Below are 27,310 nucleotides of genomic sequence, written 5' to 3'. Positions count from 1 at the left end.
TAACCTGTGTGTTCCAATTTGTCTCCACTCTATCCAAAAGGATTCTTGGGCTTCTGTTGTATGTTGCTATCCCCCACCCCACCTCGATCACATTAAATGTTAAGCTTGAGGGAAAAAAAAAAAAAAAAAAAAACACACAATCCAAAAAGGGGAACAACCTCCAAAATTAAAACAGGATTTATACTCCAAATTAAAAATAAGAAATGGAGAAATATACATTATGGAAATATATATATATATATATATATAAAAAAAATATGAAAATAAATGGATTTTGATAAGATAAATATGAAAGCCTCAGAATGACATCAAAGTCCAGCAGGATGTATTGTGAGACACCTTTGATATCTCTATGTGCTGGTAAGGAAGTGAACAGAAAATCCCTAAAGCCTGGCACACACTAAAAACCAACAGCTCCGGTCGGGAGCCGCTGTACTAACCATGCGGGGCTAATACAGCAATCTCCCCTGCTGAGCTGTTGTGTTCTGACAGGAGGACCTACCCTCCCACCAGAACACTCAGATCAATGCTCTCTGCCATTGGCTGCAGCACTGATCAGAAATTGGCCGGCTGCAGGTTTTCCAGCATTTTTTGTACCAGCAAATGTCCAGACATTCTGCCTGTGTGTATGGGATAAAATGATTTGCTGTCACACCTTTAATCAATCAAAGCAGTATGCACTCACATGTCAAATAGTGGCTGTGTGCATCCATAGACCAACCAAATGTTCCTTGCATACCTCTCCTCCTGTTTTGAGGATCTCTGCCTCTGTCAAGTGAGCATTATATTGTTTTTCTAATCCATTTCATTAATTGTTTTATATTTACATGATATCTTTTTCTATATTGCTTATTTTTAGTATGGAGTATAGATATACGTTTTTGGTTTATTTTGCAGGTAGTTTGCATTCTTGGGTTTCTTTGTTGTAAGAAACTAAGTACATTATTGTGCCACAGGAGGATTGGCACATTGGCAACAATGGCATGTTGCAGAGTAGCAAACAGAGCTTTTAGTTGATCAGGGGTAAAAGTGGAGTAGCCATGAGCTTTTAGTTAGGAATACATGGAAGTAGTACTGACTGAAAGAGGTTACAGGAGGTAAAGAATGTAGTTAAGCAACTCGGCAGTGGAAGAGTAAGGTACTGAGAAATGGGAGAGTGTGAGAGATGACAGATGTGAGTGTGAGAGAGTGTGCGAGTGTGCGAAGCACACAGAGCTCGCACAGAGGATGTGAGGGGAACAGCTGAGCGGAGAGGAGAGCAAGGATGTAAGCAGGAGATGAGCAATTTGCCAGGAACAGCTAGGGCTCATGGAGGGTGAGCAGTTTAATGGAAAGGCCCGGAGAATAGACAGCAAGTTACTGAGTTTTAAGATGTTGGGGGATAGGAACAACATACTACTAAAAAGTAGGCGCAGATTGCTGGAAGTAAGGAGTATAGTGGAAAGGCCAAGAAAGCAACTAGTTACATGTGAGAGAGTAACACGTTGCAAGTGTTTTATTGCTAGATAGACATAAAAAACAAACCAAATATAGCGCTGTCCCCAATATTCCTAATCCAACAGTAAGCAGTCTGAATGTATATAACTCCGCTCTAGGTGTTGCAGCTCTCCAACAAGTCCACTGGGTGGCAAAGATCTGAAAATATATAGAGCAAAAGAGCGCACACCAGCCCCAGTGTGATATCATTTAATAGTTGAAATTCATTAACCACTTAAGGACCGCCGCATGCCAATGTACGTCATCAGAACGGCATGTAGAGGTACAAGCACGTACATGTATGTGCTTGCCTTCCAGCGGGTGGGGGGGTCCGATCGGACCCCCCCTCCCGCTGGATGCGGCGGTCCGTTTTGCTTCAGGAGCGATCCGGGATGAGGGGATGGCCGTTGGTTTCTGGCCATCCCCTCTCGATCGCTCCTGGCGAATGAGAAGCTTCCCCCGCTGTGTATAATAAACACAGGCAGGGAGGAAGTGATGTTATTCTCCTCGGGACGGTCTTTTTGACCGGACTACGAGGAAAAGAGTGAAAGTAAGTGTGTACCAACACTACACTGACATGTAGGCACACATAGGCACACAACCCCCCCCCCCCCCCCCCCCAAATGCCCCCCCAGTCACAGTGTCACTGACTGCAGTGATCATTTATTTACTGATCGCTGCATTCAGTGTCAGTTGTAAAAGTAAAAACTGTCAGGGCAGTTAGTGTTAGGTCCAGGGTAGCCCCCTACCACCCCCCAATAAAGGTTTAACCCCCTGATTGCCCCTAGAGTTAACCCTTTCACCCCCTTTTGCCAGTGTCACTAAGCGATCATTTTTCTGATCGCTGCATTAGTGTCACTGGTGCCACTAAGTAGCTAGTTATTTTTTTAGGTTCACCGCCAGGTTTTTATAGTGCTAGGTATCCCCATATACTACCCAATAATGGTTTTAACTCCCCGATTGCCCCTAGTTAACCCTTTCACCAGCGATCACTGTATAAGTGCCACTGGTGACGCTGGTTAGCCAGTTAGTTATTTAGGTTCCCCGTCAGGTTTTTATATAGCGCCAGGGACCCCCATTCACTCCCTAATAAAGATTTTAACCCCCTAATTGCCCCTAGTTAACCCTTTCACCAGTGATCACCGTATAAGTGTTACGGGTGACTCTGGTTAGTTAGTTTGCTTTTTATAGCATCAGGGCACCCACCATTTATTACCCAATAAAGGTTTAACCCCCTGATCACCCGGCGGGTGATATCAATTCGGTTTTAGGGTCAGGGTCTGCGTCGCCCCAGGCAGTGCTAGGTTAGTGCCAGTACCGCTAACACCCACGCGCAAAGCATACACCTCCCGTAGTGGTATAGAATCTGAACAGATCAATATCTGATCTGATCAGATCTATACTAGCGTTCCCAGCAGTTTAGGGTTCCAAAAAACGCATTGTTAGCGGGATCAGCCCAGATACCTGCTGGCACCTGCATTTTGCCCCTCCGCCCAGCCCACCCAAGTGCAGTATCGATCGATCACTGTCACTTACAAAACACTAAACACAAAGTGAAGTGGTTAAAAAGATTGAGGGTTGCACTCACAAACATCCGGTTTACAGTAGCATATCCATAGAAGCCGCCTCTCCTGATCTGCAACAATCCTTGGCCCACAGCGACTAGCGGCATGGTTGGGGGGGGCTGTGAATACAGGCCACTTACTTCCTGGTATCACACGGTGCTCAAAGCAGTCACTCGGACCCAGGATGGGGGAGGGGATGTGCCGTGATGTGATTAGTGTGCTTAGTGCTGTTGCTAGGACAACATGTTTCAGAGGCATGGCCTCCTTCTTCAGGTCTAAAGAAGGAGGCCATGCCTCCAAAACATGTTGTCCTAGCAACCGCACTAAGCACACTAGAGGAGTTAGTCACATCATGGGGCACATTCCCTTCTCCGGCCTCCAGTGACATCATGCAGCGCCAGCGGGTCCGAGTGGGTGCTTTGAGCTGTGTGTGATACTAGGAAGTAGGTGGCCTGTGTTTACAGTTCCCCCCCAACCATGCCGCTAGTCGCTGTGAGCCAACTGATTGTTGCAGATCAGGAGAGGAGGCTTCTATGCATATGCTACTGTAAACCGGATGTTTGAGTGCCAGCCTCAATCTTTTTAATGAATTCCAACTATTAAATGATATCACACTAGGGCTGGCGTGTGCTCTCTTTTGCTCTATTTATTGCTGGAGAGGAATGTAAAGTATTACTGGCAAAAGATTTCTGAAGAGTGCAAAAATGAAGGAAGCATTATCCTTTTCCCTGTTCTCAAAACAGGAACAGCTCTTAATATATATAAGATGTGAAAAAACAAGTTGTGAGCATTTGCCCACAAAGTACTCATTAACCACTTACAGACTGGACCATTTTGCTGGTCAAAGACCAGACCACTTTTTGCGATTCGGCACTGCGTCGCTTTAACTGACAATTGCGCGGTCGTGCGACGTGGCTCCCAAACAAAATTGACGTCCTTTTTTTCCCCCACAAATAGAGCTTTCTTTTGGTGGTATTTGATCACCCCTGCGGTTTTTATTTTTTGCGCTATAAACAAAAATAGAGCGTCAATTTTGAAAAAAAACGCATTATTTTTTACTTTGTTATAATAAATATCCCCCAAAAATATATAAAAAAAAAATTTTTTTCCCTCAGTTTAGGCCGATACGTAATCTTCTACATATTTTTGGTAAAGCGATTATTGATTGGTTTGCGCAAAAGTTATAGCGTTTACAAAATAGGGATAGTTTTATAGCATTTTTATTATTTTTTTTTTTTACTAGTAATGGCGGCGATCAGCGATTTTTATTGTGACTGCGACATTGTGGGGGACCCATCGGACATTTTTGGGACCATTGCCATTTATACAGTAATCACTGCTATATAAATGCAGTGATTCCTGGTAAATGACACTGGCAGTGAAGGGGTTAATCAGTGGGTGGCAGTGTAGGGGTTAACAGCCCGTTCACACCTGAACGTTTTGTAGCCCTACGCCTGAAGCTACAAAACGCTGGAGGAGAAAAAAATCCATTATTCTCAATGGAGATGGTTCACATCTCCACTCCATGTCGCCTGAAGCCCTACGCCTGAAGCTCAAACAAGTTCCGGACCCTTTTTTGTCGCGCGAATTGGGCTGATTTGGGCGTTTTCATTCCCATAGAAACTAATGGAAACGCTCGATTCGAGCGTTTAGCGCGACAACAAGCGTTTCTACGGGCGTTTCGACGCTGTATCTGCTCAAGAAAAAATAAGCAGATGAAAAATATTTTTCCTATTGGCTGAAAAAAAACGCCGAAGTTAAAAAACGCTCGTTGTCGCGCGTTGTAGTGTGTCAAAACGCTCGTTGTCGCGCATTGTAGTGTGTCAAAACGCTCGTTGTCGCACGTTGTAGTGTGACAAAACGCCGGTAAAAACGTTCAAACACGCTACGCTCAGGTGTGAATGCAGCCTAAGGCTGCATTCACACCTGAGCGTAGCGTGTTTGAACGTTTTTACCGGCGTTTTGTCGCGCGACAACGAGCGTTTTGTCACACTACAACGCGCGACAACGAGCGTTTTTTAACTTCGGCGTTTTTTTTCAGCCAATAGGAAAAAAATTTCATCTGCTTATTTTTTCTTGAGCAGATACAGCGTTGAAACGCTCGTTGTCGCGCTAAACACTCGAATCGAGCGTTTCCATTAGTTTCTATGGGAATGAAAACGCCCAAATCAGCCCAATTCGCGTGACAAAAAAGGGTCCGGAACTTGTTTGAGCTTCAGGCGTAGGGCTTCAGGCGACATGGAGTGGAGATGTGAACCATCTCCATTGAGAATAATGGATTTTTTTCCCCTCCAGCGTTTTGTAGCTTCAGGCGTAGGGCTACAAAACGTTCAGGTGTGAACGGGCTGTAAGTGTTCCTATGGGTGTGTTACTAACTGTGGGGGAGTTGGGCTTTCATTTAGTGAACACTGATCTCTGCTCCAATCACATGGAGCAGAGATCAGCGTCACTAGTTGCTAGGCAGAATGGGAAATGCTGTTTACACAGCATTTCCTCCATTCAGCCGTCCTGTGAGACGATCGCGGGTATACCCGCGGCGATCAAGTCCGTGGGTCCCGCGACCGGACTCACGGGGGTCCTGACCAGCGCGGGAGCGCGCCGGCGCGCTCCCGATGGCAGGGCGGTATTGAAGATTGGACGTACCTGTATGCCAATATGCCTGCCCGTGCCACTCTGTCGACGTACATCGTCGTGCGCTGGTCGGGAACCGGTTAAATGGTCCAAAGTGTGTAAAATGTGCACCTAAATGTGCATTTTATGATATTCCAAGAGATGGAGGATATTTTAGGACATATGTATTGGTTATCATTTTGTGGGACTCTATATGTGTGTAATCTGGGGTTCAAAGTGTACAGTGACACAAAACAAAGACAGTTTGAAACCACAAATGTGAACAAGTGCTGTAAGGGAAGACTGTATGGTCGATCGGCAATTAGCCCCCATAGCACATCTGATAAAAGCACATAGAACTACATACAACATTGAACCAAATCAGCAACCTAGGTTTGTTTTATAGTGTTGCCAGTATATTTTATTCTTTTAAAGAAAAAATGCAGTTTAGGATAACTAATCCTTGTAAAGAAAATACATATTTATACACTAAAACAAGCATATATACCATGAATGCACATATAAGCAGCCAAACAGTTTCAACTTTGCTTTGGCAGACTGCTAATATCGACACAGTATTCCCTCTTGTTCTCTTGGCACTCTAAAGAACCCAGGTCTCCGTTACAGTTTGAAACCAATTTAGATTCAGGATTGTGCTCACTTGATTCTATTTTAGTAGATATGCCAGTCCATATAGGGATTTTAATATCTAGATGTTGCATAAGTTGTGTCAGAACCTCATCGACATAACCATGAATGCGCAAGTCAGCATACCGATCCTTGGAAAAAAAATAAAAAATACAATTCTAGTTAGAAATCAGTCCCAAAAAACACTAGATTGTTTACAAAAAGTTAAATAATGCAGTAAATATTGACATTTTATGAAATGAACAAGGTCATGCCCATCAGAGCCTAAATTTGTTTCAATTATAGACAGAAGTTCCTGTTGATGGAATTAGGACTGCATGTCAAAAGTATAAAATGTTCAGGATGTTATATTGAATATAAAGTTAAAACATTTTACAGTAAAACATAGCACATAGTTAAAAAGAAAACTGCAATGTACAGAGGAATTGTGTAGATAAAGTATTACTTTTGGTTTCTTTCAGGACAGCAGCCTACACAGTATTTTTTATCAAAGACATTCAGGAAATAATTTCTTACTTTTTCATAAACCATAGTATACATAATGTATAACTAAAAAGGCAAAAAACGTTTAGTTTTGGTTAAGTGGAAAGATGGATTAGAACACATGCCCATCTTTATTGCTGTCTGTCACTGTTAGGGAGATTGATCCTCTCCATTTGTCCTGTTTACCACAAACATTGAAAATTCAATAAAAAAAATAAATAAAAATAAAATCCAAATTTTGAGTTGTCCCCAGAAAAGTAAGAGAGGAAATCTTCCAATAGGGACACTTATTATGGTGACCTTGGAGTCCCTAAGAGATTTCCCTAATTTGCAAGGATTTCCTCTCACTTCCTATTTGGCTATGGGATAGGAAGTGAAGGTAAATCTAGCCAAATACATTCTAGACCCTTTTTCTGAGCATGCAGCCTTCCAAACAGCTGAAATTCAACTCAAGCCAGGGTTCACTCTGGAGTGGAAGCTCATCCCTAATAAGGAGTTGCTGCTTTCATTTTCATCTTGAGTTACTTTGCTTTGAAAACCAGATTTTTTGCAACAGAGATAAAGAGAAACTTCCATCTGCTGACTTCATGTAGAAATAAAAAATCCTGGGGGCGTGGCCTGGAGCGGCATGGGATAGGGCGCATGTGAGCTGAGCTCCGCCGGCAGAATATCCTGTTCACATATCCTGAGACACAGACTGCACTTTTCTCTCCGTTCTGGCTGCTCCGCGGACCAGGTAACCCCAGGGCACATGTCGCCAACAAAACGGAACAATACAGCGGCTGCTAGATTGTCTCAATTCCGGCATGATGAAGCAGATCCAGCAGACCAAGATGGTGCCACCATGCAGGGGGAGGAGGGCGCGCGGAACACAGACACAGCCAGACTCCTTGATGCTATCACAGCATGTCAAGAAGCTGTCACGAACTGCCAAACCAACCTCACAGCCAGGATTGAAGAGGTAAAAGTAGACATATCGCTGGTTAGACAACATTTTCAGAAATTAAGGGAGAGGGTTACAGACGCTGAGACCCGCCTGGGCAATGTAGAGGACCCCCTCCCCCCCCTGCAGATCTCCTCGGAGGCCATGCAGCACCAAGTGAATCAAATCCTACAGAAGCAGGATGATATTGAGAACAGGATTCGCAGATGTAATCTCCGCTTTATAGGCCTGCCAGAGGGAGTGGAGGGCAGAGACCCCCCGACTTTTTGGAAAAGCTCCTTTTGGACACCTACGGAAGGGACTCATTCTCCCCTATGTTTGCGGTGGAACGTGCACATAGACTGTCGGGTAAGCCTCCCCCACCGGGGGCGCCACCCCGCACCTTTATTGCCAAATTCCTAAACTTCAGAGACAGAGACGCTATCCTCCGCCTTAGCAGGGAAAAGGGGAACATCCCTTTTGATAACAAAACCGTAGAAATCTTCCTTGATTTTTCTTCTGAAGTCAAGAAAAAACGCAAAAACTTAATGGAAGTGAAACTACGCCTGCAAATCAAAAATATAAAATATGCCATGCTATTTCCTACTTGTCTGCGTGTAGAAGGCACAGACCGGGCTCACTTTTTTGAGGATCCTGAGACGACATTGTCATGGCTGGAACGTCGAGATACCAACAGATGAGTATATATGTACGGATCCGCCTGTCACGGCTGGCTGTGCTCTGGAAGTGCCCCCTCCTCACCCCCCTTGTTATCTTTGATTACATCTGTATTGCTGGCATGATGCCCATATCTCCTTATACCCATTGCGTGATTATGAAAATACATGACAATGGTGCTTATTGCACCCATCACTCCAGGGTTCAAAAATATTGAGACGCTGACTTTTACCATGCAGCCTCCCTTATTCACGCCCACTGATGGGCCGGCCATGTGGAGGCAGGGCACCTGACTGCATATGCACATTGCTCACTGGTTAAGACGGCTGCCCGTGAGGGTGGAGGCTGGGTTCCCCATGAGTGTTGGTACACTTGACTCTAGAATGGCCTCCCTTACAGGATGGAGACAGCACTGTTACAGTTTCTTTAGCTGAAATCTCCGTTGGAAAGAGTGTCATGCCCTGTACGGGACCCATGTGACCTTTGATTGAATATTGCAGTTAAACATACAAATGTCTGTGTTGAAACTTTATTTTTCCTACTTTTTACAGGAGTATGTTGTTTTGATCCCTCCTTGCCGGCAGGGAGAACAACTAATTAGCAAGCTCACCTTGCTTTGTGAGCCCAGTCCTATTGTGTCACATAATACAGCGAAGTTTCGCCCAACGCTTTACTATGCACTACTCGGGTTGGAACAAATGGCATAACACTTCGCTTTCTTATCATGACACCTCTACGGGTATTCTGTTGCTACAATGTCATGCCTTCCAGAGTTGGAAAATGTTTTTGCCCAGTTAGGGTTTAATGCCTGCACTAGTTGGAGCCAGTGCAATGCGGGGAGGGGGGATATATGGTTTTCACGGGTTAAAAAAGTTCTTTTTGACTTTGTATACGCTTGTTTTCTATGGTACTGCATGTGTTTGGTGGTGCGGTTGGGGGCCCTCTCGCGGCTGGGGGAGGGTCCTGGTTGCTCCGACCTGGGGGGTTGGTCTGTCTCCTGGAGTCTCATCATTGATTAGCATATAGTCATGGCCACACTGAAATTTCTCACGTGGAATGTGAGGGGAATCAGAGACCCCATTAAGAGGTCAGCCGTCTTTGTGCAGCTTAAAAAAATGAAGGCAGATGTGGTGGCCTTAGTGGAAACACATGCTGAAGGTCCCATGCTCAGAGCGCTCCGGCGCCCTTGGACTGGTTGGGCATACCACTCTGTCAATACTACACACTCCAGAGGAGTCTCCTTACTGACTGCTAAAACGCACCCAACTTCAAGCTCCAGGATTCGGTTATAGACCCCCTGGGTAGATTTGTATTTATAAAACCAAAGCTGCATGGGGATGTGTTCCTTAGAATGCCATTTTATGTACCCCCACCCTTCCAGTATGGTGTATTGACAGAGGGTTTTAATTATATGGCTCTCCACCCCGCTGCTTCGGTGGTGTGGATGGGGGACTTTAACAATGTGCTGGACAAGTCTCTAGATAGGATGGCAGACCCCACCCAGGTCGCGCTGTGCTCCCTACTGACAAGGTTTGCTCGACTTCTCCGCGATTTCCACCTGGTGGACTCGTGGAGAACCAGACACCCAACACAGCAGGCATTTACATGCTTCTCCGCCACTCACCGATCTATGTCCCGAATAGACCTTATACTTTTCTCCAAATCACTCCTACTTAGGCTCACGGATGTGGGCCTTTTTCCCAGATCGCCATCTGATCATTGTCCATATTGGGCAACACTTTCCTTACAGCAAGCACACCCCCCGACGGCGTGGTGCCTTAATCCCTTCTGGTTGACTCTCCTCCCCGAGGATAATGACCTGGAATTGGGTTGGGGGGCATTTTTTGAGACCAATGAGGGGTCGGCGCGACCACATATAGTCTGGGAAGCGTTTAAACTGCATGCTAGGATGACCTTACAGACTCAAATCCACAAGGTGAAGCGATCTTCTGCAGCAAATATAGCAGAGGCAACACACGCTTTACAGGTAGTGGAAAAGGACTTTATAAAATGACCCCACGACGGAAAAGGCAGGCAGCCTTAGACTATGTTCCAGAACGCTAGACCAATTGCTTTATGAAAAATCCAAACAGAAGCTGTTCTTCCTCAGGCAGAGGTCATTTGAGCATGGTGAACGAGCGGGGAAGTTGTTAGCTTACCTAGTTCATAGCGAGGAGAGACCCCCTGTGGTGTGCTCGAGACTGATCCCTTACGGGTCACGCAGATGTTCCATGACTTTTACCTCTCTTTACACCACTAATGCCTCGGATGACCCCTCCCGGATGGAATCTTTTTTGATGAGGCTGCATTTTCCTCACTTGACTGAGGAACAGACTCTGGGACTGGAAGCACCTCTGACAAGGTATGAAATAGTGTCTGCCATTGCTGCGTTTCCGTCGTCCAAAGCCCCAGGCTCAGACGGCCTACCGATTCTACTCTACCTACATAGAGCTGTTGGCCCCTAGGCTATTGGCATTATATAACTATTTTTGAACCTTCCGAACTTCCAGCGACCATGAGGGAGGCTACTATAGTGCTTATCCCCAAACCTGGGAAGGACCCGCACCATCTCTTTGTTGCAGGTGGATGTCAAGATACTCGCCAAGGTTCTTGCCATCTGCCTTAATAAGGTGATCCTCTCGTTGATCCATGGGGATCAAGCAGGATTCATGCCAGGCAGAAACACATCGTTTAACCTCCGGAGATTATTTATTAACCTCCAGACCCTCCATGATGATGCCGGTACTAGGATAATAGCCGCCTTGGACACCGCCAAAGCGTTTGATTCTGTTGAGTGGCAATACTTATGGACCTGCTTGGCCCAGTTCGGCACAAATTTATTAAGTGGATCCAATTACTCTATCAGAATCCGGTTGCCAAGGTACTCGCAAATGGCTGGCCCTCAGAGCAGTTCCCCTCTCTAGAGGCACTAGACAGGGGTTCCCCTTATCACCTTTGCTTTACGCACTGGCGGCGGAGCCGCTAGCCATGGCGATCCGTGTGCATACGGGAATAGTGGGTTTGTGTAGGGATGGGATCACAGAGAAGATCAGCACTTATGCAGATGATACTCTACTTTATCTAAACGACTCAGACCAATCGCTCCCCCTAGCTTTAGCACCAATAGAAGAGTTTGGCATGTTTTCTGGTCTAAAAATCAATTGGGACAAGTCCCAAATTCTTCCTCTGGACAGTTTTCCACCTCCCAGAGATAGGGCCCCGCTTCCTCTACAGAGGGTGGATACCATTAAATATCTTGGGATTAGGACGACTAGAACCCCGTCAGACAATATCAAACTTAACATAACCCCTTTAATTGACATGATCAAACAAACAGAAGACACAGCTATGGGCGCGTCTCCCATTGGGGGTAATGGGTAGTACAAACTTGATTAAGATGGTCCTTCTTCAGAAATTTTAAGTGCTCTGGCACTCCCGTCTACCTGGTCCTCAAACACTTTAAGGTGATGGAAACCCTTCTGAAACCCTTTGTATGGGGTAATACTAGGCACAAACTCCCATGGCAAAAACTCAAACAGCCCACAGACCTAGCGGGACTGGCACTGCCGGACTTTAATTTGTATTATCTAGCGGCTCAGCTATCACACATTTTTCACATAGACAAAACAAAGACAGGTTTCTACATTTTCTGTGCCCGGCATGGACTAAACTAACTTTAGACCCGATGGTGGCGATTGTTGGAGGGACAGAGAGGGAGGGCAGGAAAGCGGCCACTATATCTCTTCTATACCAGTATAGGAGAGTGTGGAATATTGCCTCTGCGAGGCTGTGCCTGCCACCCTTGCATGAATATACCCCCATATGGAGTAATGGGATTATCCCAGAGTTTAGACGGATCATGGACAGCGGACTGGAGTGGAAGAGGCATTTTTTATTTGTCCCACATAATCTCTGGTGGTAAACTAAAATCCTTTCATGACTTGCAGTCTGAATATGGGCTCCTGAATCACTTTTACTATAGATACTTGCAGCTTCGTCATGCATACCGTGCCCAATTTCCCCTAGATGATTTATCTTTAGCTCAAAATCCTTTGATGGCAGCAAATAAAAACCCAGATCCCAAAAAACTCATCTCACAGTTTTATGCTATGTTGTCGCTTCCTTCCATGACCGTGGCTGCCTACACACTAAAAAATAGATAGGAGAGGGAGTTGGGGCCTATTACAGATGACGAATGGAGTGATGCATTGGACACCTGTAAACGCATAGAGCATATCTCACGCCGCTTACAATTTCAAAATACAAAACACACATATTCTAGTACTTGCCGTATGTGCGCACAAGTACCTGGTACTTTTTTCCACCTCCTATGGGAATGCCCTAAAATTCAAGCGTATTGGTCGCAGGTGGTGAGGTTCCTACATGACACGATGGGCTCCCCCATCACACTTCAGCCAAAGCCGTGTCTTCTGGGCATTTTCCCAGATCCAGACTCAAATAAATACACCAAAATATTCTTGCATGAAACCCTACTCTCTGCACGGAAAATTATTGCCAGAGTATGGATCAGACCTGATCCTCCAACGGTCTCACAATGGCTCGGAGAAATTAATAATGTCTTGCCATATAAGAAACTTATATACACCCATAGGGGATGCCCCTCTAAATATGAGAAGGTCTGGGACAGATGGCTCAAAAATTCTGCAACATGTACATAATAGTCTGATTCTGGATGTGTTATGTTCTATGCTTTTGTTCAGTATATGGAAAAGAGCCGGGAGTGGGCGGGATGGGGTGAGTGGATCTATGGAGGTGTTTGTATGGCTCCGATAATAATTCAAACACTATGTACTGATGAATATATCTGTGTGAAGCGTGTATTCTTTATGTACGAGAAGTTAAACCGAGACTACCATATGTTTTCATTTTGACACCCTTTATTTTTTGTATGTACCATACAATTTTTTCAATAAAAAGAACTTGTTCAAAAAAAAAAAAAAGAAATAAAAAATCCTTATATGTATGTCTGCTTGAAAAGGACATTGTGGGGGTGTGGCTTGGCGCTCAGTAAAGATGGCGACTTGAACGGAGAGCTCCAGCACAGCGGAACAGCTTTTATTCCTTTGTGTGTGGCAATGGAAAAATTGGACACACCCTACCCTTTAACAGAGCACCCCATTCAAAATTGTGGCGCAACCTTCCAGAAATCTTCCGCACAGAGTCGGCGACTGCACCAGAGGAGTCTCCCTTGTGCTCCTCTCCCTCCATCATGTCACTGAGACAGTCGGACTGTCAGCATAGGCCCAAGCAGACACGGAAGCCATTCTATCAGTGATACAACAGGTGCTGAAAATAGACTTACAACATACGACTTGCTTCGGATATCAGGAACGTGCTTACAGATGCTGTCTCAGTTTAAAAAGGCACTGCGGGCTGTCTCCAACCGCTTGGGAAAAGTCAAATGGGCCGCAGGTCAACATGATGCTGATATTCAAGAACTCCAGCAGCATAGCGCTCAATTCAATCGTTCTCCGATTGCCATGCAGCGCAAACTGGAGGATCCTGACAATGGGCAGCCGAGGCATTCTGGAATTGGTAGAGCAAGACCAGACTCAACTTGCCGTGCAGTCCCCAATATCTTTTAGAAAGACCTCAGGACTCACTGGTTGAATTTGAGCAGGCGCATAAGGCTCTGCGTCCCAAAAGAAGAGAAGACAACCCCCCCACCTCCCAAAGGGATATCATTTGTTGCTTTACAGACTACAGGATTGAGGTAGAGGTGGCGATCCTGGCACGAGATCAAGAGGAAATCTCTTTTAAAAATTCTGGTGGCTTTATGGGAGAGAAACATCTCCTACAAATGGCGGTTCCCATTTGGCCTATGTGTGTCAGTGCAAGGCTGGTCGTTTACTCTTTAAACACAATTGGATCTACCACAGTTTTTCGATCACGTAAATATTCCACCTATAGCTGTCCCGGATCAGTGGAGAGGTATGCTGCCTGCCAACCTGGAATACCGTACACCACCCCATACCGGCGTAACCGACAAGCTAACCCTATAGAGGAAAAGAGAAGAAGGGGGCGCCTCTGGGTGTAGATTTTTTTAAAAAGCAATTTATTCACGGGTCTAAAACAAAGATTATGCACTCACATTTTCCAAGATATAAAATTGCATGTAGAATAAAAGGGGGGCTCATCTGATTGGTCCGTCACTTGCCCGCCGTGACGTCACAACCCCGCGACCCGCGTGTCACAGCTAACCAAGCCTCGCTTTGGAAATACATCCTCTGCGTCCACCGAGCCGGCTTTTTCAAAACAACTAACTTGTGGTAACGCCAGGAGAGGACAACATGACACCTGCGGACCGGATTGCAAGTGACGGACGAATCAGATGACCCCCCCTTTTATTCTACATGCAATTTTATGTCTTGGAAAATGTGAGTGCATAATCTCTTTGTTTTAGACCCGTGAATAAATTGCTTTTTAAAAAAAATCTACACCCAGAGGCGCCCCCTTCTTCTTCTCTTTTTCTGCAACAGTCTAGGAGCCTGGTTTCAGCTCCCTGTGGTGGCAGCCCTGCACTTTGAAAGTCCCACTCAAAGAACGAAAGACACTTCCATGGGACTTGAGAACTAAAAGTTCTTATATATATTATTGTCTTATATAACTTTATACAGACAGCCCTCTAGAGTATATTATCTGATTTTTTGCGCCTCTACTTGTCGTGTAACCCTATAGAGGAACCCCAGGATGCTCCAGAAGATTCATAAATGTGGTCTTTTCTGTTGATCAGTATGCTGCATTGAATGGATACCTTTCCCAATGATTAAGCTTGTCTATGGTTTTCTTGTTTCTCGATCTGCTGAGATCTGTTATGCCAAGCTAGCTTATTCCTATTAAGCCAGCCTTTTTCTCTTCGATTGCTGGTTCATTTTACTGGTTACTTTTTTGCCTTTGCAACCATGACTCATGAGATGGTTTTATAACTGCACCCTGCTGACCTAAAGCAGCAGATTAAAGAGGGATTCCACCAAAAAAATATATATTAAAGGCCAGCAGCTATAAATACTACAGCTGCTGACTTTTAATAAATGGACACTCACCTGTCCCGGGTTCCAGCGATGCCGGCAGCCGAGGCCGATCGATCGCTCGGCTCTCGGCTGCTGCAGTCACCATTCTAGGTGAGGGAATCAGGAAGTGAAGCGAATCGGCTTCACTTCCCGGTTCCCTACTGCACATGCGCGAGCCACGCCGCACAATAGGAAATCTCCGCGCTGTCACTGGGACCCGTGTGTGTCCCAGCAGACAGCGCGGCAGGGCAGGAAATGGCGTAGACTCCCACGGGAGTCTATGCCCGGAAGTGGGTGAAAATACCCGTCTTTGACAGGTATCTCCACCCCCCTCCCCCCTGAAAGGTGTCAACTGTGACATCGGAGGGGGGGAGGGATCCGATCAGCGGAGGTTCCACTTTAGGGTGGAATCCCGCTTTAACTTATCATTTTGTCTATATTTTGAGACATTCTACAAACTTTCTCTAGGAGTAAAAGCCCAAAGGCCGAAAAGCACTTATGGAGCCCTTTTTCTAGGCTTACCTGTAGGTCAAAGTGGTTTGTAAGGGTTTACAACCACTTTAAGCTAGTGCATTGTTGTTTGCTTACCTTTTCCTTCGATTTCCCTTCTAAATGTTTTTTTTCTTTGTTTTCTTTGAATTTCACACTTCCTCCTCAGTAAGCTGTTCTGGCTAACTAAACACCGCTCGGATGATGGTTTGAAGTTTACTGAGGAGAAACAGGAAGTGAGAAATTTGGACAAACAAAAAAAAACATTTAGAAGGGAAATCGAAGGAAAAAGGTAAGTGAACCAACAATGCACTAGCTCAAAGGAACCTATTTAGAAAATAAAAAACAAAGCTTTACAACGCCTTTAAACGTCACCCTTCCAAAGCCCATAGTCCACAGATGTCAGGAATTCTTCCACCCCAGGGCCATTACATATCTGGGAATACAATTACTTCAAAAACGTATAGATCTATACTATCTAAACTTTTATCCACTCTTATAGGAATTAAAAAATTACTTGCTAGCCTGGAAACCCTCGAACCTCTCCTGGTGTGGCCAGGCAGAAACAATCAAAATGGCTTTCCTTCCCCGCTTTCTATATCTAGCTCAGTCTATCCCCATTAGTTTACCAAACGCAATTTTTTTGCATCATTGCGTATACTTTTTAGCACCTTTCTCTGGAAAGGACGCACGCCACAACTTAGTCTAGATAAAATTTTGGCCCCTAACATTAACCACTTGGGATCCGCGCTATTGCAAAATGACGGCAATAGCGCGGACCCACATTTTCGGGACTACGTCTATTGACGTAGTCCCGGTTACGAGCGGCCTGCACGCCCCCTGAGGGGCGCGCTCTGTGATCGGCGAGTCCGTGAGACTCGCCTGATCACCGATCCGTGTAAGGGGTCGATCCCGACCCCTTATCACGTGATCAGCTGTCAGCCAATGACAGCTGATCATGTGATAAAACGGAGCCGGTAATCGGCTAGTATTCCTCCCGTCATTTTGCAATAGCGCGGACCCACATTTTCGGGACTACGTCTATTGATGTAGTCCCGGTTACGAGCGGCCTGCGCGCCCCCTGAGGGGCGCGCTCTGTGATCGGCGAGTCCGTGAGACTTGCCTGATCACCGATCCGTGTAAGGGGTCGATCCCGACCCCTTATCACGTGATCAGCTGTCAGCCAATGACAGCTGATCATGTGATAAAACGGAGCCGGTAATCGGCTAGAAAAAAAAAAAGCCGATCGCCGGCGGCCGTGTTCGGGACATCAGTCCCGATCACGCCCAGCAATTTAAACGGACACCTGACCCCTGCCAGTGCCCACCTGCCACCCGCAGTGCCATCCTGAAATAAAGTAAGTGCCCCCCTGTCAGTGCCACCCAGCAGTGCCCATAGTGCCCACAGTGCCACCCAGCAGTGCCCACAGTGCCACCCAGCAGTGCCACCCACAGTGCCACCCACAGTGCCACCCAGCAGTGCCACCCACAGTGCCACCCAGCAGTGCCACCCAAAATCTGCCTCAGGTGCTGCACCCCAGTGCCGCCCATCAGTGCCCAGCAGTGCCGCCCATCAGTGCCCAGCAGTGCCGCCCATCAGTGCCCAGCAGTGCCACCTATCAGAGCCACCTATCAGTGCCACCTATCAGTGCCCATCAGTCCCATCTATCTGTGGTACCTATCAGTGCCCATCCGTGCCACCCATCCGTGCCACTTATCCGTGCCACCCATCCGTGCCATCTTATCTGTGCCCATCTTTGCCCATCAGTGCCGCCTTATCTGTGCCCATCGGTGCCGCCTTATCTGTGCCTATTAGTGCCGCCTTAACTATGCCTATCAGTGCCCACCAGTGCAGCCTATCAGTGCCCACCAATGCAGCCCATCAGTGCCCACCAATGCAGCCCATCAGTGCCCACCAATGCAGCCCATCAGTGCCCACCAATGCAGCCCATCAGTGCCCACCAATGCAGCCCATCAGTGCCCACCAATGCAGCCTATCAGTGCCGCCTAATCAGCGCACTTCAATGAAGGAGAAAAATGACCCGTTTGCAAAATTTTATAACAAACTATTAAAACATGATTTTTTTTTTTTTTTGCATCTTTTTTTGTTTGTTTAGCAAAAAATAAAACTCCGAGCTGTAACTAAATACCACCAAAAGAAAGCTCTATTTGTGGGAAAAAAATGATAAAAAATTCATTTGGGTACAGTGTTGTATGACCGCGTAATTGTCACTCAAAGTGCATCAGCGCTGAAAGCTGAAAATTGGTCTGGGACTGAGGGGGGTTTAAGTGCCCAGTAAGCAAGTGGTTAAGAGTGGGATTGGATTACCAAATTTTTAAAACTACCATAGAGCTTTCCTGCTCACCAGACTGGTACATTCATGGCACCTACACAAATTGGGTCTCTTTGGAACAACAGTGGGCACGTGGATCATTGTTGGACTACATGTGGCTCACCCCTAGTCAACAACTTCACTGTCTAAGAAACCACCCATTTATTCATGCCACCTTGCAATGCTTCAGAGATGCCCTCAAGATGATTTCATTCACCTCAATTCCTGGCCCACTAACTCCCATACAGAACAACCCGGATTTTTCCCTTAGCTCAGAACCTGAATTTCTTTACCCTACAGACACCCTCCCACATCATCGAGCACATCAATTTTCAATAAAGAGGTATTCTGCACTAGAGAGGGCCTCGCTGACTTATCAGAACACTATTCCTCATGTGGTCTTTACTCATACATTTTCTCAGTTTCTTGCTCGGTTTTCAGTGAAGAGGCAGCATCGAACCAATACTGTATCCTCCTAGGTAAGTATAATTCTGTAAAAAAATAAAAAATAAAAAATAAAAACCCATACTCTTGCTTTTAATGCTGCCCGCATATGCATCCCTGTGTTTTGGTGACAAACTCGAATCCCATCTCAGAGAGACTGGTTCAATAGGCTTAACAAGGTGGCGGAGTTGATCACTATATCCCTGGACAGGCTGGAAGCATATCACCAAATCTGGGCCTGCTGGATCCTTTTTCAGTCCACATCGGAGTACCTCAGTGTTATGACTGTGTAATAACTCTTTCTACTGTTGTACATTATACACTATTAATTGGATGAGTTAGAACTGTAGAATGTGACCCCAAATAATACCCACTTGGGTCTTGTTTGGCTAATCCTATGCAGAAACTACTACCTTTGGCAGGTAGATGTGTCTCCTACCACTCTCTTACCTCCCCTCCCCCTTTTTTTCCCCCTTCCCCACTCCTGTCTTCCCTCTCTCCTTCCTGTCTCCCTTGTACTAATCTGCTCCTAAGTTATTGATGCTGGTACGGTGCACAATTTGACGCCCAGTCTTGTAGGGCCTCCCGTGAGGCATGAAACTGCAGGTGTGGGCAGACTTTCCCGCTGCTACCACCCTGCCCGCCAGTTCTTTTGAATCCCCAGCTGGTACTACTCTCCCCCTTCATATGGATTACATGGCAGACATCTCTGTTCTGACACTTCAGTTCTAGTTTGGTTTCCAAAAGAATGTACGATTTCTGGTATAGGCGGGACTTGCAGGTGAGAATGCGGGTACTGTCCAACTCCTCCAGGCAGCCTCACCCCTCCCCAACCCTCACCAGAGGCTCGGGTGCAGGGGGTGGGCTCCCCCACTATGTTTCATCTCTCTGCTATGGCACCATTGACACTGATATCGTGGAATGTCAGAGGTCCTAGTTTTCAAATTACTTACAGCCTATAACCCGGATATATGCATCTTATAGGAGACGCATTTGGTAGGGAGCAGGATCCTTAGCCTCAAGAAGCCGTGGGGGGGGGGCATTACTACCATTCCACCTACACTACTTGTGCCCGAGGAGTCAGCATTCTCATATGCAAGTCCCTGCCTTTTGTCCTTCTGGACCTGAAGCTAGATCCCAAGGGACAGTATGTGGTGTTGCACACAGCAGTTGATGGCCTCCCCATGGTGTTTGTGGGATGTATATCCCTCCCCCCGCCACGGTTGGTTTCCTCACCAAGATAGTGCAGCTTGTGGCTGAATTTTCGGCCGCTTCAGTTGTTTTGACTGGGGATTTCAACATGGTCCCCTGTCCCTGTATCGGCAAACTGGCTCAGGACCTGGCGATGGACTCTCCACTTTACCGCTGGGCCTCTGTGTTAGGCCTTACTGATGTGTGGCGGTGGAAACGCCCCCAGACTCGGAGATACACATGTAACTCAGCCACGTACATGGCAATGTCCTGTATTGATCTTCTATATGTCTGCAGCCCCTTAGCCAAGAGAAGGGAAATATCTGCCCTTCCCAGGGGTATCTCGGACCACGCTCCCATCTTACTGTGGCTACAGGTCAATGTGACCCTTGCTAACTGCCTGTGGAGACTCTCCAGGTACTGGATTATGGACGAACGGGTAGAGCCAATTCTAGCACAAGCCATTGTGTCGTTCTGGTCCTCTGGCCCCTCTAGAAAATTCCCCCCGCTCGATAGGAAAGTTTCAAAACTTATATCAGGGCACAGTACCAGTGGGCTATTGGCTCTGCCCGCAAGTCCTCTCAAGCATCCCTAGTCCAGGCTGAATCTTGTGCCCAGATACTGGAGGCCCAGTATGTGGCAACTGGACAGGAGAGCCACAGGATGGCCCTCTCTGCGGCCCTCGGAAGGTTCTGCTCCTCAGAATTTCGGCTGCCAAAAATCAACTACTATACAAATCGCAACGGGTGTTTCAGCAGGGTGAGAAGATAGGACTCATGCTCGCATTGGCTCTCCAGGAAACAGACAATGTGTACTCAGGTAGCTAATGTCAGACAGCTCAGGGAGATTACTAAAAGATCCTGCAGAAATCAACTTGTTTTGTGTTTTGCTTCCTACTACACTGACATCTATTTCTCTAGAGCCGGGTACTCCCAAGCAGAGCTCCACTCCTTTATAGATACTACTGAACTTCCCACGCTCTCTGCGGAGGCCTGGACAAGCCTAGATGCACCATTTACTCTGAAAGAAATTCAGACCGTGATGGCATCTATGCAAGCAGGCAAGACCCCGGGGGAAGACTGCCTCCCGGCCGAATTCTTCAAGACACAAAGTGCGTCGCTGGCATCCACATTTAGGGAGATACTGTTGAACTCTATTTGCCCTCACCATCGAGCCACTGGCCATGATGCTCCGATCTCCCCGCAGAGTAACTGGTATATTGGTGTGTCGTCCCCCCCCCCCCCCCATAGAAAAAAATAGGATAAATCCTTTTCTCTGTAATTCACCGACTGACACAGCTCCTCTCTTTAGCCATTGGGTTGTTACACCACCTTTAGGAGAGGACTAGGCATAACATGTTAACATGTAATGAAAAAAAACGCAGAACTTCTAGTTCCGGCCAAGGGGCGGTCCTTCAGGTAACAACCCCTCAGCCTGCCATGCAGCTTCAGTATGTCAACAAGCAGTATAATGTAAAAAAAAATAGAAGGATTTTACGGTGAGTACAAAAAATACTATTTTCTCTTATATTCACCGATCCTCTCTTTAGCCATTGGGACGTCCCCAAGCAGTGCCAAAATGAGAAAACAGCATAAAACTTCATCCACCATGGCATGTGGGAACTAGTATAAGTTTACCCACAAAAAAACGACAGTGTGTGGGATAACCAAACTTTTGGGCCTACAAAAAAACAGGGTGTTCCTCAACAGAGAGACACTACCCTCAAACTGCACCAGAACTGCGGTAACAAATGCAACAGTGCATTAACTTAAAAGTACTGCGTTTTTACCAAAAAAAACCCAGGAAAAATTGTATGTGCAATTGCAACTATACAGCCGCCTGCAAAACTTTGTGGCCAAAACAGGCATCAGCCGATGCACCGACATCTACCTTGTAGAATTTTGTAAAAGTGTGGACAGACAACCAAGTCGCCGCTTTACACACTAGAGCGACAGACACTTTACGTCGGAAGGCCCAACACATTCTGATTGCGCTTGTGGAGTGGGCCATGACCGGAAAGGGGGGCACCTGCCCTTTCAAGACGTAGGCATGTACTACAATCTGTGTGATCCACCTGGAAATGGTGGCCGACGAGACCGCCATGCCTTTTTTCGGACCAGCCACCGAAACAAACAAGGAGTCTGCCTTCCGAAGGGAGCCATGGCAGACAGATACACCCTCAGAGCCCGAATCACATCCAGGGAATGGAGGGCCATCTCCTTAAGATGTGTCGGCTTCGGACACAAAGATGGTAACACAATGTCTTCATTGATGTGAAACGCCAAAACCACCTTCGGCAGAAAAGAAGGTTGCGGACGCAATACTGCCTTATCCTTGTGGATAACCAGATAGGGCGACATGCAGGACAAGGCCGCCAGTTCGGAAAACCCTCCTGGCCGATGTAATGGCCACTAGAAAGACCACTTTCTGGGAAAGTCAACAGAGGAATCTCTTGGATATTCTCAAATGGCAGTTTTTGAAGGGCCAATAACACCAGATTCAGAACCCACGGGTGTAACGGTGGACGCACCGAAGGAACTACATGTCGGACTCCTTGAACAAAGAAAGATTCCAGGGGTTGCTGAAAAAAAAAAAAAAAAAAAAAAGACAGCCAAAGCTGATATTTGCCCCTTAATGGTGCGCAAAGCCAATTTCTGGTCTACTCCTTGCTGAAGAAACAGTAGGACCCTGAATATAGAAAAAACACGGATGCCATCCTTTCTCCTCACATGGAGATGTAGGCCTTACAGGTACAATGATATCTTCTGAGAAGATTTTCGTGCTCACAGCATAGTTGGGATCATAGAGTACGAAAAACCCCGGTTCCTTAACACCTGGCTCTCAATAGCCATGCCATTAAAACCAGTGATGGTAAAGCAGTATGGAGAATTTGACCTCGAGACAGAAGGTCTTCTCGTAATGGCAGTCGCCAAGGGGCGTCTGAGACCAGGCGCACTAGGTCTGCATACCAGGGACGCTGGGGCCAATTTGGGGCAATCAGAAATACTGGGATCCCCTCAACCTCCACTATGCGGAGCAGACGTGGTAACAGCTTTAGCGGAGGAAAGGCATAGATCAGCTGGTACTGATCCCATGGAGCCACCAGCGCGTCCGGCGCATCTACCCACGGATCTCTTGTCCTGGACACGAATCTCAGCACCTTCCGGTTGTGACGGGAGGCAAGAAGATCCACATCTGGTGTGCCCCATCGCAGGCACAGTAGCCTGAACACCTCCGGATGCAACGCCCATTCTCCCGGGTCCAGCATCTGACAACTTAGATAGTCCGCCTGCCAGTTCTCCACGGATGTAAATGGCCGACAGGGCTGGTACGTGTCACTCTGCCCACCAAAGTATGTGAGCAACCTCCCATGCGGCGGCTGAGCTTCTTGTTCCTCCTTGGTGATTGACGTATGCCACAGCCGTGGCATTGTCTGACTGGATCCTGATCGGACACCCTTGTAGTCTTATCGACCATGTGGAGAGGCATAGCCTGAACGCTCACAGTTCGAGCAGATTGATCGGCAACTTGGATTCCTCCACCAACCAGAGGCTCTGGGTCGACTGAACTCCCATTACTCCACCCCAGCCTGATAGGCTGGCGTCCGTTGTGATCACTGTCCATTTCAGAGGTAGGGACGACTTCCCGGACGGAAGTCCTGGGGACCTCAGCCACCAGAGCAGGGAATCCCTGACTAACTGGCTCACCTTAATCTGCCGATCCAGGGACAACGGAGATATGTCCCATTTTGTCAAAATCTCCTTCTGCGGGACTCTGGCGTAAAACTGGACATGCGGTATTGTCTCGAAGGAGGCCACCATGAGTCCCAGGACTCGCATTCAGAAGCATAGCAACGACCACCTGTGGTTCATCAGCAGTTTTACCGCGGCTCAGAGTCTGCAGCTTGTCTGAAGGGAGAAACACTCTTGCTTCCGTGGAGTCCAGCAGTAAGCCTAGGTAATCCAAGCCCTGAGTTGGTACGATCACAGACTTTGTTAGGTTCAACAGCCACACAAATTCCTGCAGGGTTTGCACAGTGATCGCCACAGCCTTCTCTAACTTTGAGGTGGAAGATGCTCTCAGGAGGAGATCGTCTAGGTATCCCACGATCGCGATCCCACGTTGCCGCAGCAACGCCAAAACGGGAGCCAATACCTTGGTAAAGACTTGGGGGGGCCTAATGCCAAAACAAAAGGGAGAGCCACAAACTGGTAGTGGGCTTTCCTGACTGCAAATCACAGAAACTTCTGATGCTGGAGGCATACGAGTATGTGCAGGTACGCATCCTGGATGTCTAAGGACGCCAGGGAGTCCTCTTGATGGAGTGCAGCAACTACTGAGCGAACTGATTCCATGCTGAACCTCTGTACTTTCACAAAGTAATTGAGGGCTTTTAGATCCAAGATTGGACGTACCCCTTCCTTCTTGGGGACTAAAAACAGGTTTGAGTAGAACCCCTGGAAACGCTTGAGTCCGGAACAGGTACTATCACCTCACGACTCAGCAGATCCCTTACCGCCCCCAAAAAGGGCCTCCCCGCGATCCGGGAGTACAGGTATGCTGGGAGGGGAGGCCAAGAGAGGAACTCTATCTTGTAGCCGGAGGAAATCAGATCGCAGACCCATTGGTCAGACAGCCGAGAGATCCACCGGGCTGCAAACTACCGAAGGCGACCCCCCTACCCGTGTTGCCGGTGGGGACAAACCTTCATGCGGCAGCACTTTTGCTCGCAGGCTTGTTAGGCTTACGATTTCAGGGACTTTTTGGTCCTTTAGAATTCATACTGTCGGGCTGGGGACGCTTGGTCGAAGCACCGGGCGGACGAAAAAGCCGTTTGTGAGCAGAAAAAGAGGGCCCTTGCCTATGGCGTGGCTCCTTAGCCTTCCTGCACTGTGGGAGTAGAGTACTCTTATCACCTGTGGCATTTTTAATGTCATCCAAAGAGGCTCCAAAGAGCTAGTCGCCAAAGAAGGGAAGATCTGTCAGGGTTTTTTTGGATGCCCCACAACCGTAAACAACGAACGAACCACTGCCTCGGCCTTCCTGTCTGTGGTGTCCTTAAATGCAGGAGTCTGCTCTACCGGGATCGTGGTTACTCTGTTTAACCTGGATACTGGGGGGTCCATGACCAGAGGAGCCATTTTTTCAGAAGGCTCTCCTCAAAAGGGTAACGCACCGCCATGTATTTGGGGACCGAAAGGGTCCGTTGCGGTGGACCCCATTCCTTGTAAATTAACTTATCTAAAAAATTTAGATACAGGAACACTTTAGGTGAACAGGGTGGCTTAGGGGGACTTAAAAGGGACCGCTACATCAGCAGAGGGATCTGCTGGCTCCTGAATCTTCAGGGTATCATGCACAGCTGTGATAAGTGCTCCAACAAGCGCTTTGTCGCGCACGGACCCGGACAGGGACTCATCCTCACTGTCCGAACGGTCCTGGTCAGTGTCATCTGAAACGACAGAACAGGGATCACCAGCCTCAGCAGGGCCCGAGTGTGCGTCAGAGCTCTCCCCGGAGGATGGGGGGGGGAGGGGCCATTTTTTACCATCTTTGCGCCCACGCACCGCCTCCATCTTGGCAATGAATGAGTATTAATAGAGGACTGGAGTTGGGGACTTTAAACGAAGATATGGCCTGGTAAGGTCAATTCTTCCATCCCTTGGGACTCCTACTATCCCATATAAGGATCCAAGAGGCCCGAGGCTTTGCAGGCATTACCTCGTACTATGGTTTTACCTCAAATTTGTTTTTGGTGTACTTTGGAATATGATTGCCTTGCCATTATGTGTATACTCAAGATGTATTGTTCTACTTATGCAATATTTGAATGTATTTGTACATCCTATACTCTGTATATTTTGGCAACCAATAAATCCTTATTATGATCACCAAACTAACCTACTGTAACCTTGTGCTTCATTTAAAGTCCCAAACCAATTGTTCGCTCTCCCTTCTTGAATTGCACAGGGATGGAAATATGTAACCTTACCAAGCCACAATTTCATTTAAAGTCCCAAGGAATGGAAGAATTGACCTTACCAGGCCATATCTTCAATTAAAGTCCCCAACTCCAGTCCTCTATTAATACTACTATTAGGGATGGAAGCACATGGTTACATTATGTTGTTTTTAGTTCTGTTATCTCTCTTGCAAATAATTTTGGACCTCAGGATCGCCTGCTTGGATCAAATTGATAGATGGTTTTATCAGCAGTACCATTGCTTGTTTATACTTTAATACTTTTTACATTTTGTAACATTCTACCTCCTCAAATATGCCTCGATCCACTTGTGTTTGTTGTGTTGGTTGTTAGCCAGGATGGCTTGCCGTTTCTATTTGGTTGACCCCACCTGGGAGCTGTGATGTGCCTGTCGGCCCCCCTATCGCCCCCGCCCTTGTCGGGCCTGGGGGGAGGGGGAGAGGGCGCCTCCACAGTGCATCAGCGTCACGCATCCCATGCCTGATGTGCGTCGCTCTATGGGCGCCGTTGCGCCTAGGCATGTGGGAGCGACTCTCGCGAGCGGACTGGGGAATTGTTGGTGCAGGCTGGCCGGGAACTTGATACCCGACTCGCCTGGCCCCTCCCCTTGCCGCGCTACGCAGCGTGACGTCGGTGGGCGGTCTTGGGTTGGCGTCCATATGTGGCGTCTTCCGGGCGGGCATGACACACAGGGCTTCACTCTACACTGGTTCCAATTCAGATTAGAATTTCTCTCCTCCTCATTCAACCGTAACATTCTATTTAGATATTTAGTTCACTGCACCTTTGTTTCTTGTGGCATCCGTCACTTCTCTACTTCACTGATGGTAACTTGCCTTTTTCAACTCCCCTCTCTTTATTTCTTCCTAGGTATCAGCCTTCATCACTCTCCTTAGTTTCTAGCACTGGTTCTTTCTTTTTCATCTCTATCAATCATCCACTTCCTGGTGGTGAATTCTTTGGGTCACTTTATTTTTCATCTTACACATAGGTTGCCTTGATCTCATGCCCGCCCTGAGTGGGGCCCGTGGGATGCCTCCCCGTGATTGCCTGCCGCGGCTCCTGGTGGGAGACACTGTTAGATGGCTAATGCTACTTGGCACCCCACTACCACCGAACAAACTCGAGTAAGTTGACCTGCATCTGGTATGGGGGTGTCTCATCCTACCCCTGTCCATACATGTGTTTATTATCAAAACTCATACCAATATTTTTACTTTTAGATACATCAAGTGCTGGCTCCTGACGAGTGGCCTTCTAGCCACGAAATGCATAGAGCTGCCATACTATTTGATACTTGTTATACCCAGATAGCTTTGCTAGCTAGTCCCTACTATCCCATATAAGGATCCAAAAGGACCGAGCCTTTGCAGGCATTACCTCGTACTATGGTTTTTACCTCAAATTTGTTTTTGGTGTACTTTGGAATATGATTGCCTTGCCATTATGTGTATACTC

General features: G+C 47.0%; 1 protein-coding gene across 8 annotated transcripts in view; it reads right to left on the bottom strand.

Moving 5' to 3' along the window:
• The window catches only part of SIRT6 (sirtuin 6), a 247,455-nt gene that overhangs the window by 67,908 nt on the left and 152,237 nt on the right, over nt 1–27,310 (bottom strand). For 7 of the 8 annotated variants that reach the window (XM_077475719.1, XM_077475722.1, XM_077475716.1 and 4 more), the window contains one exon: nt 6,046–6,430. The exons of the other annotated variant lie outside the window; for it this stretch is intronic. In XM_077475719.1, coding sequence (XP_077331845.1) covers nt 6,191–6,430 — 240 coding nt within the window. In that variant the 3' untranslated portion in view covers nt 6,046–6,190. Of the gene's footprint in view, nt 1–6,045; nt 6,431–27,310 lie in introns of those variants that run through there. 8 annotated transcript variants of the gene reach the window in all.

The sequence above is a fragment of the Lithobates pipiens genome, unplaced genomic scaffold (assembly GCF_037356315.1).
Source record: "Lithobates pipiens isolate NorthernLeopardFrog02 unplaced genomic scaffold, aLitPip1_a1.2 Scaffold_13, whole genome shotgun sequence".
Taxonomy (NCBI): Eukaryota; Metazoa; Chordata; class Amphibia; order Anura; family Ranidae; genus Lithobates; species Lithobates pipiens.
This window is presented reverse-complemented; position numbering and strand designations above follow the sequence as displayed.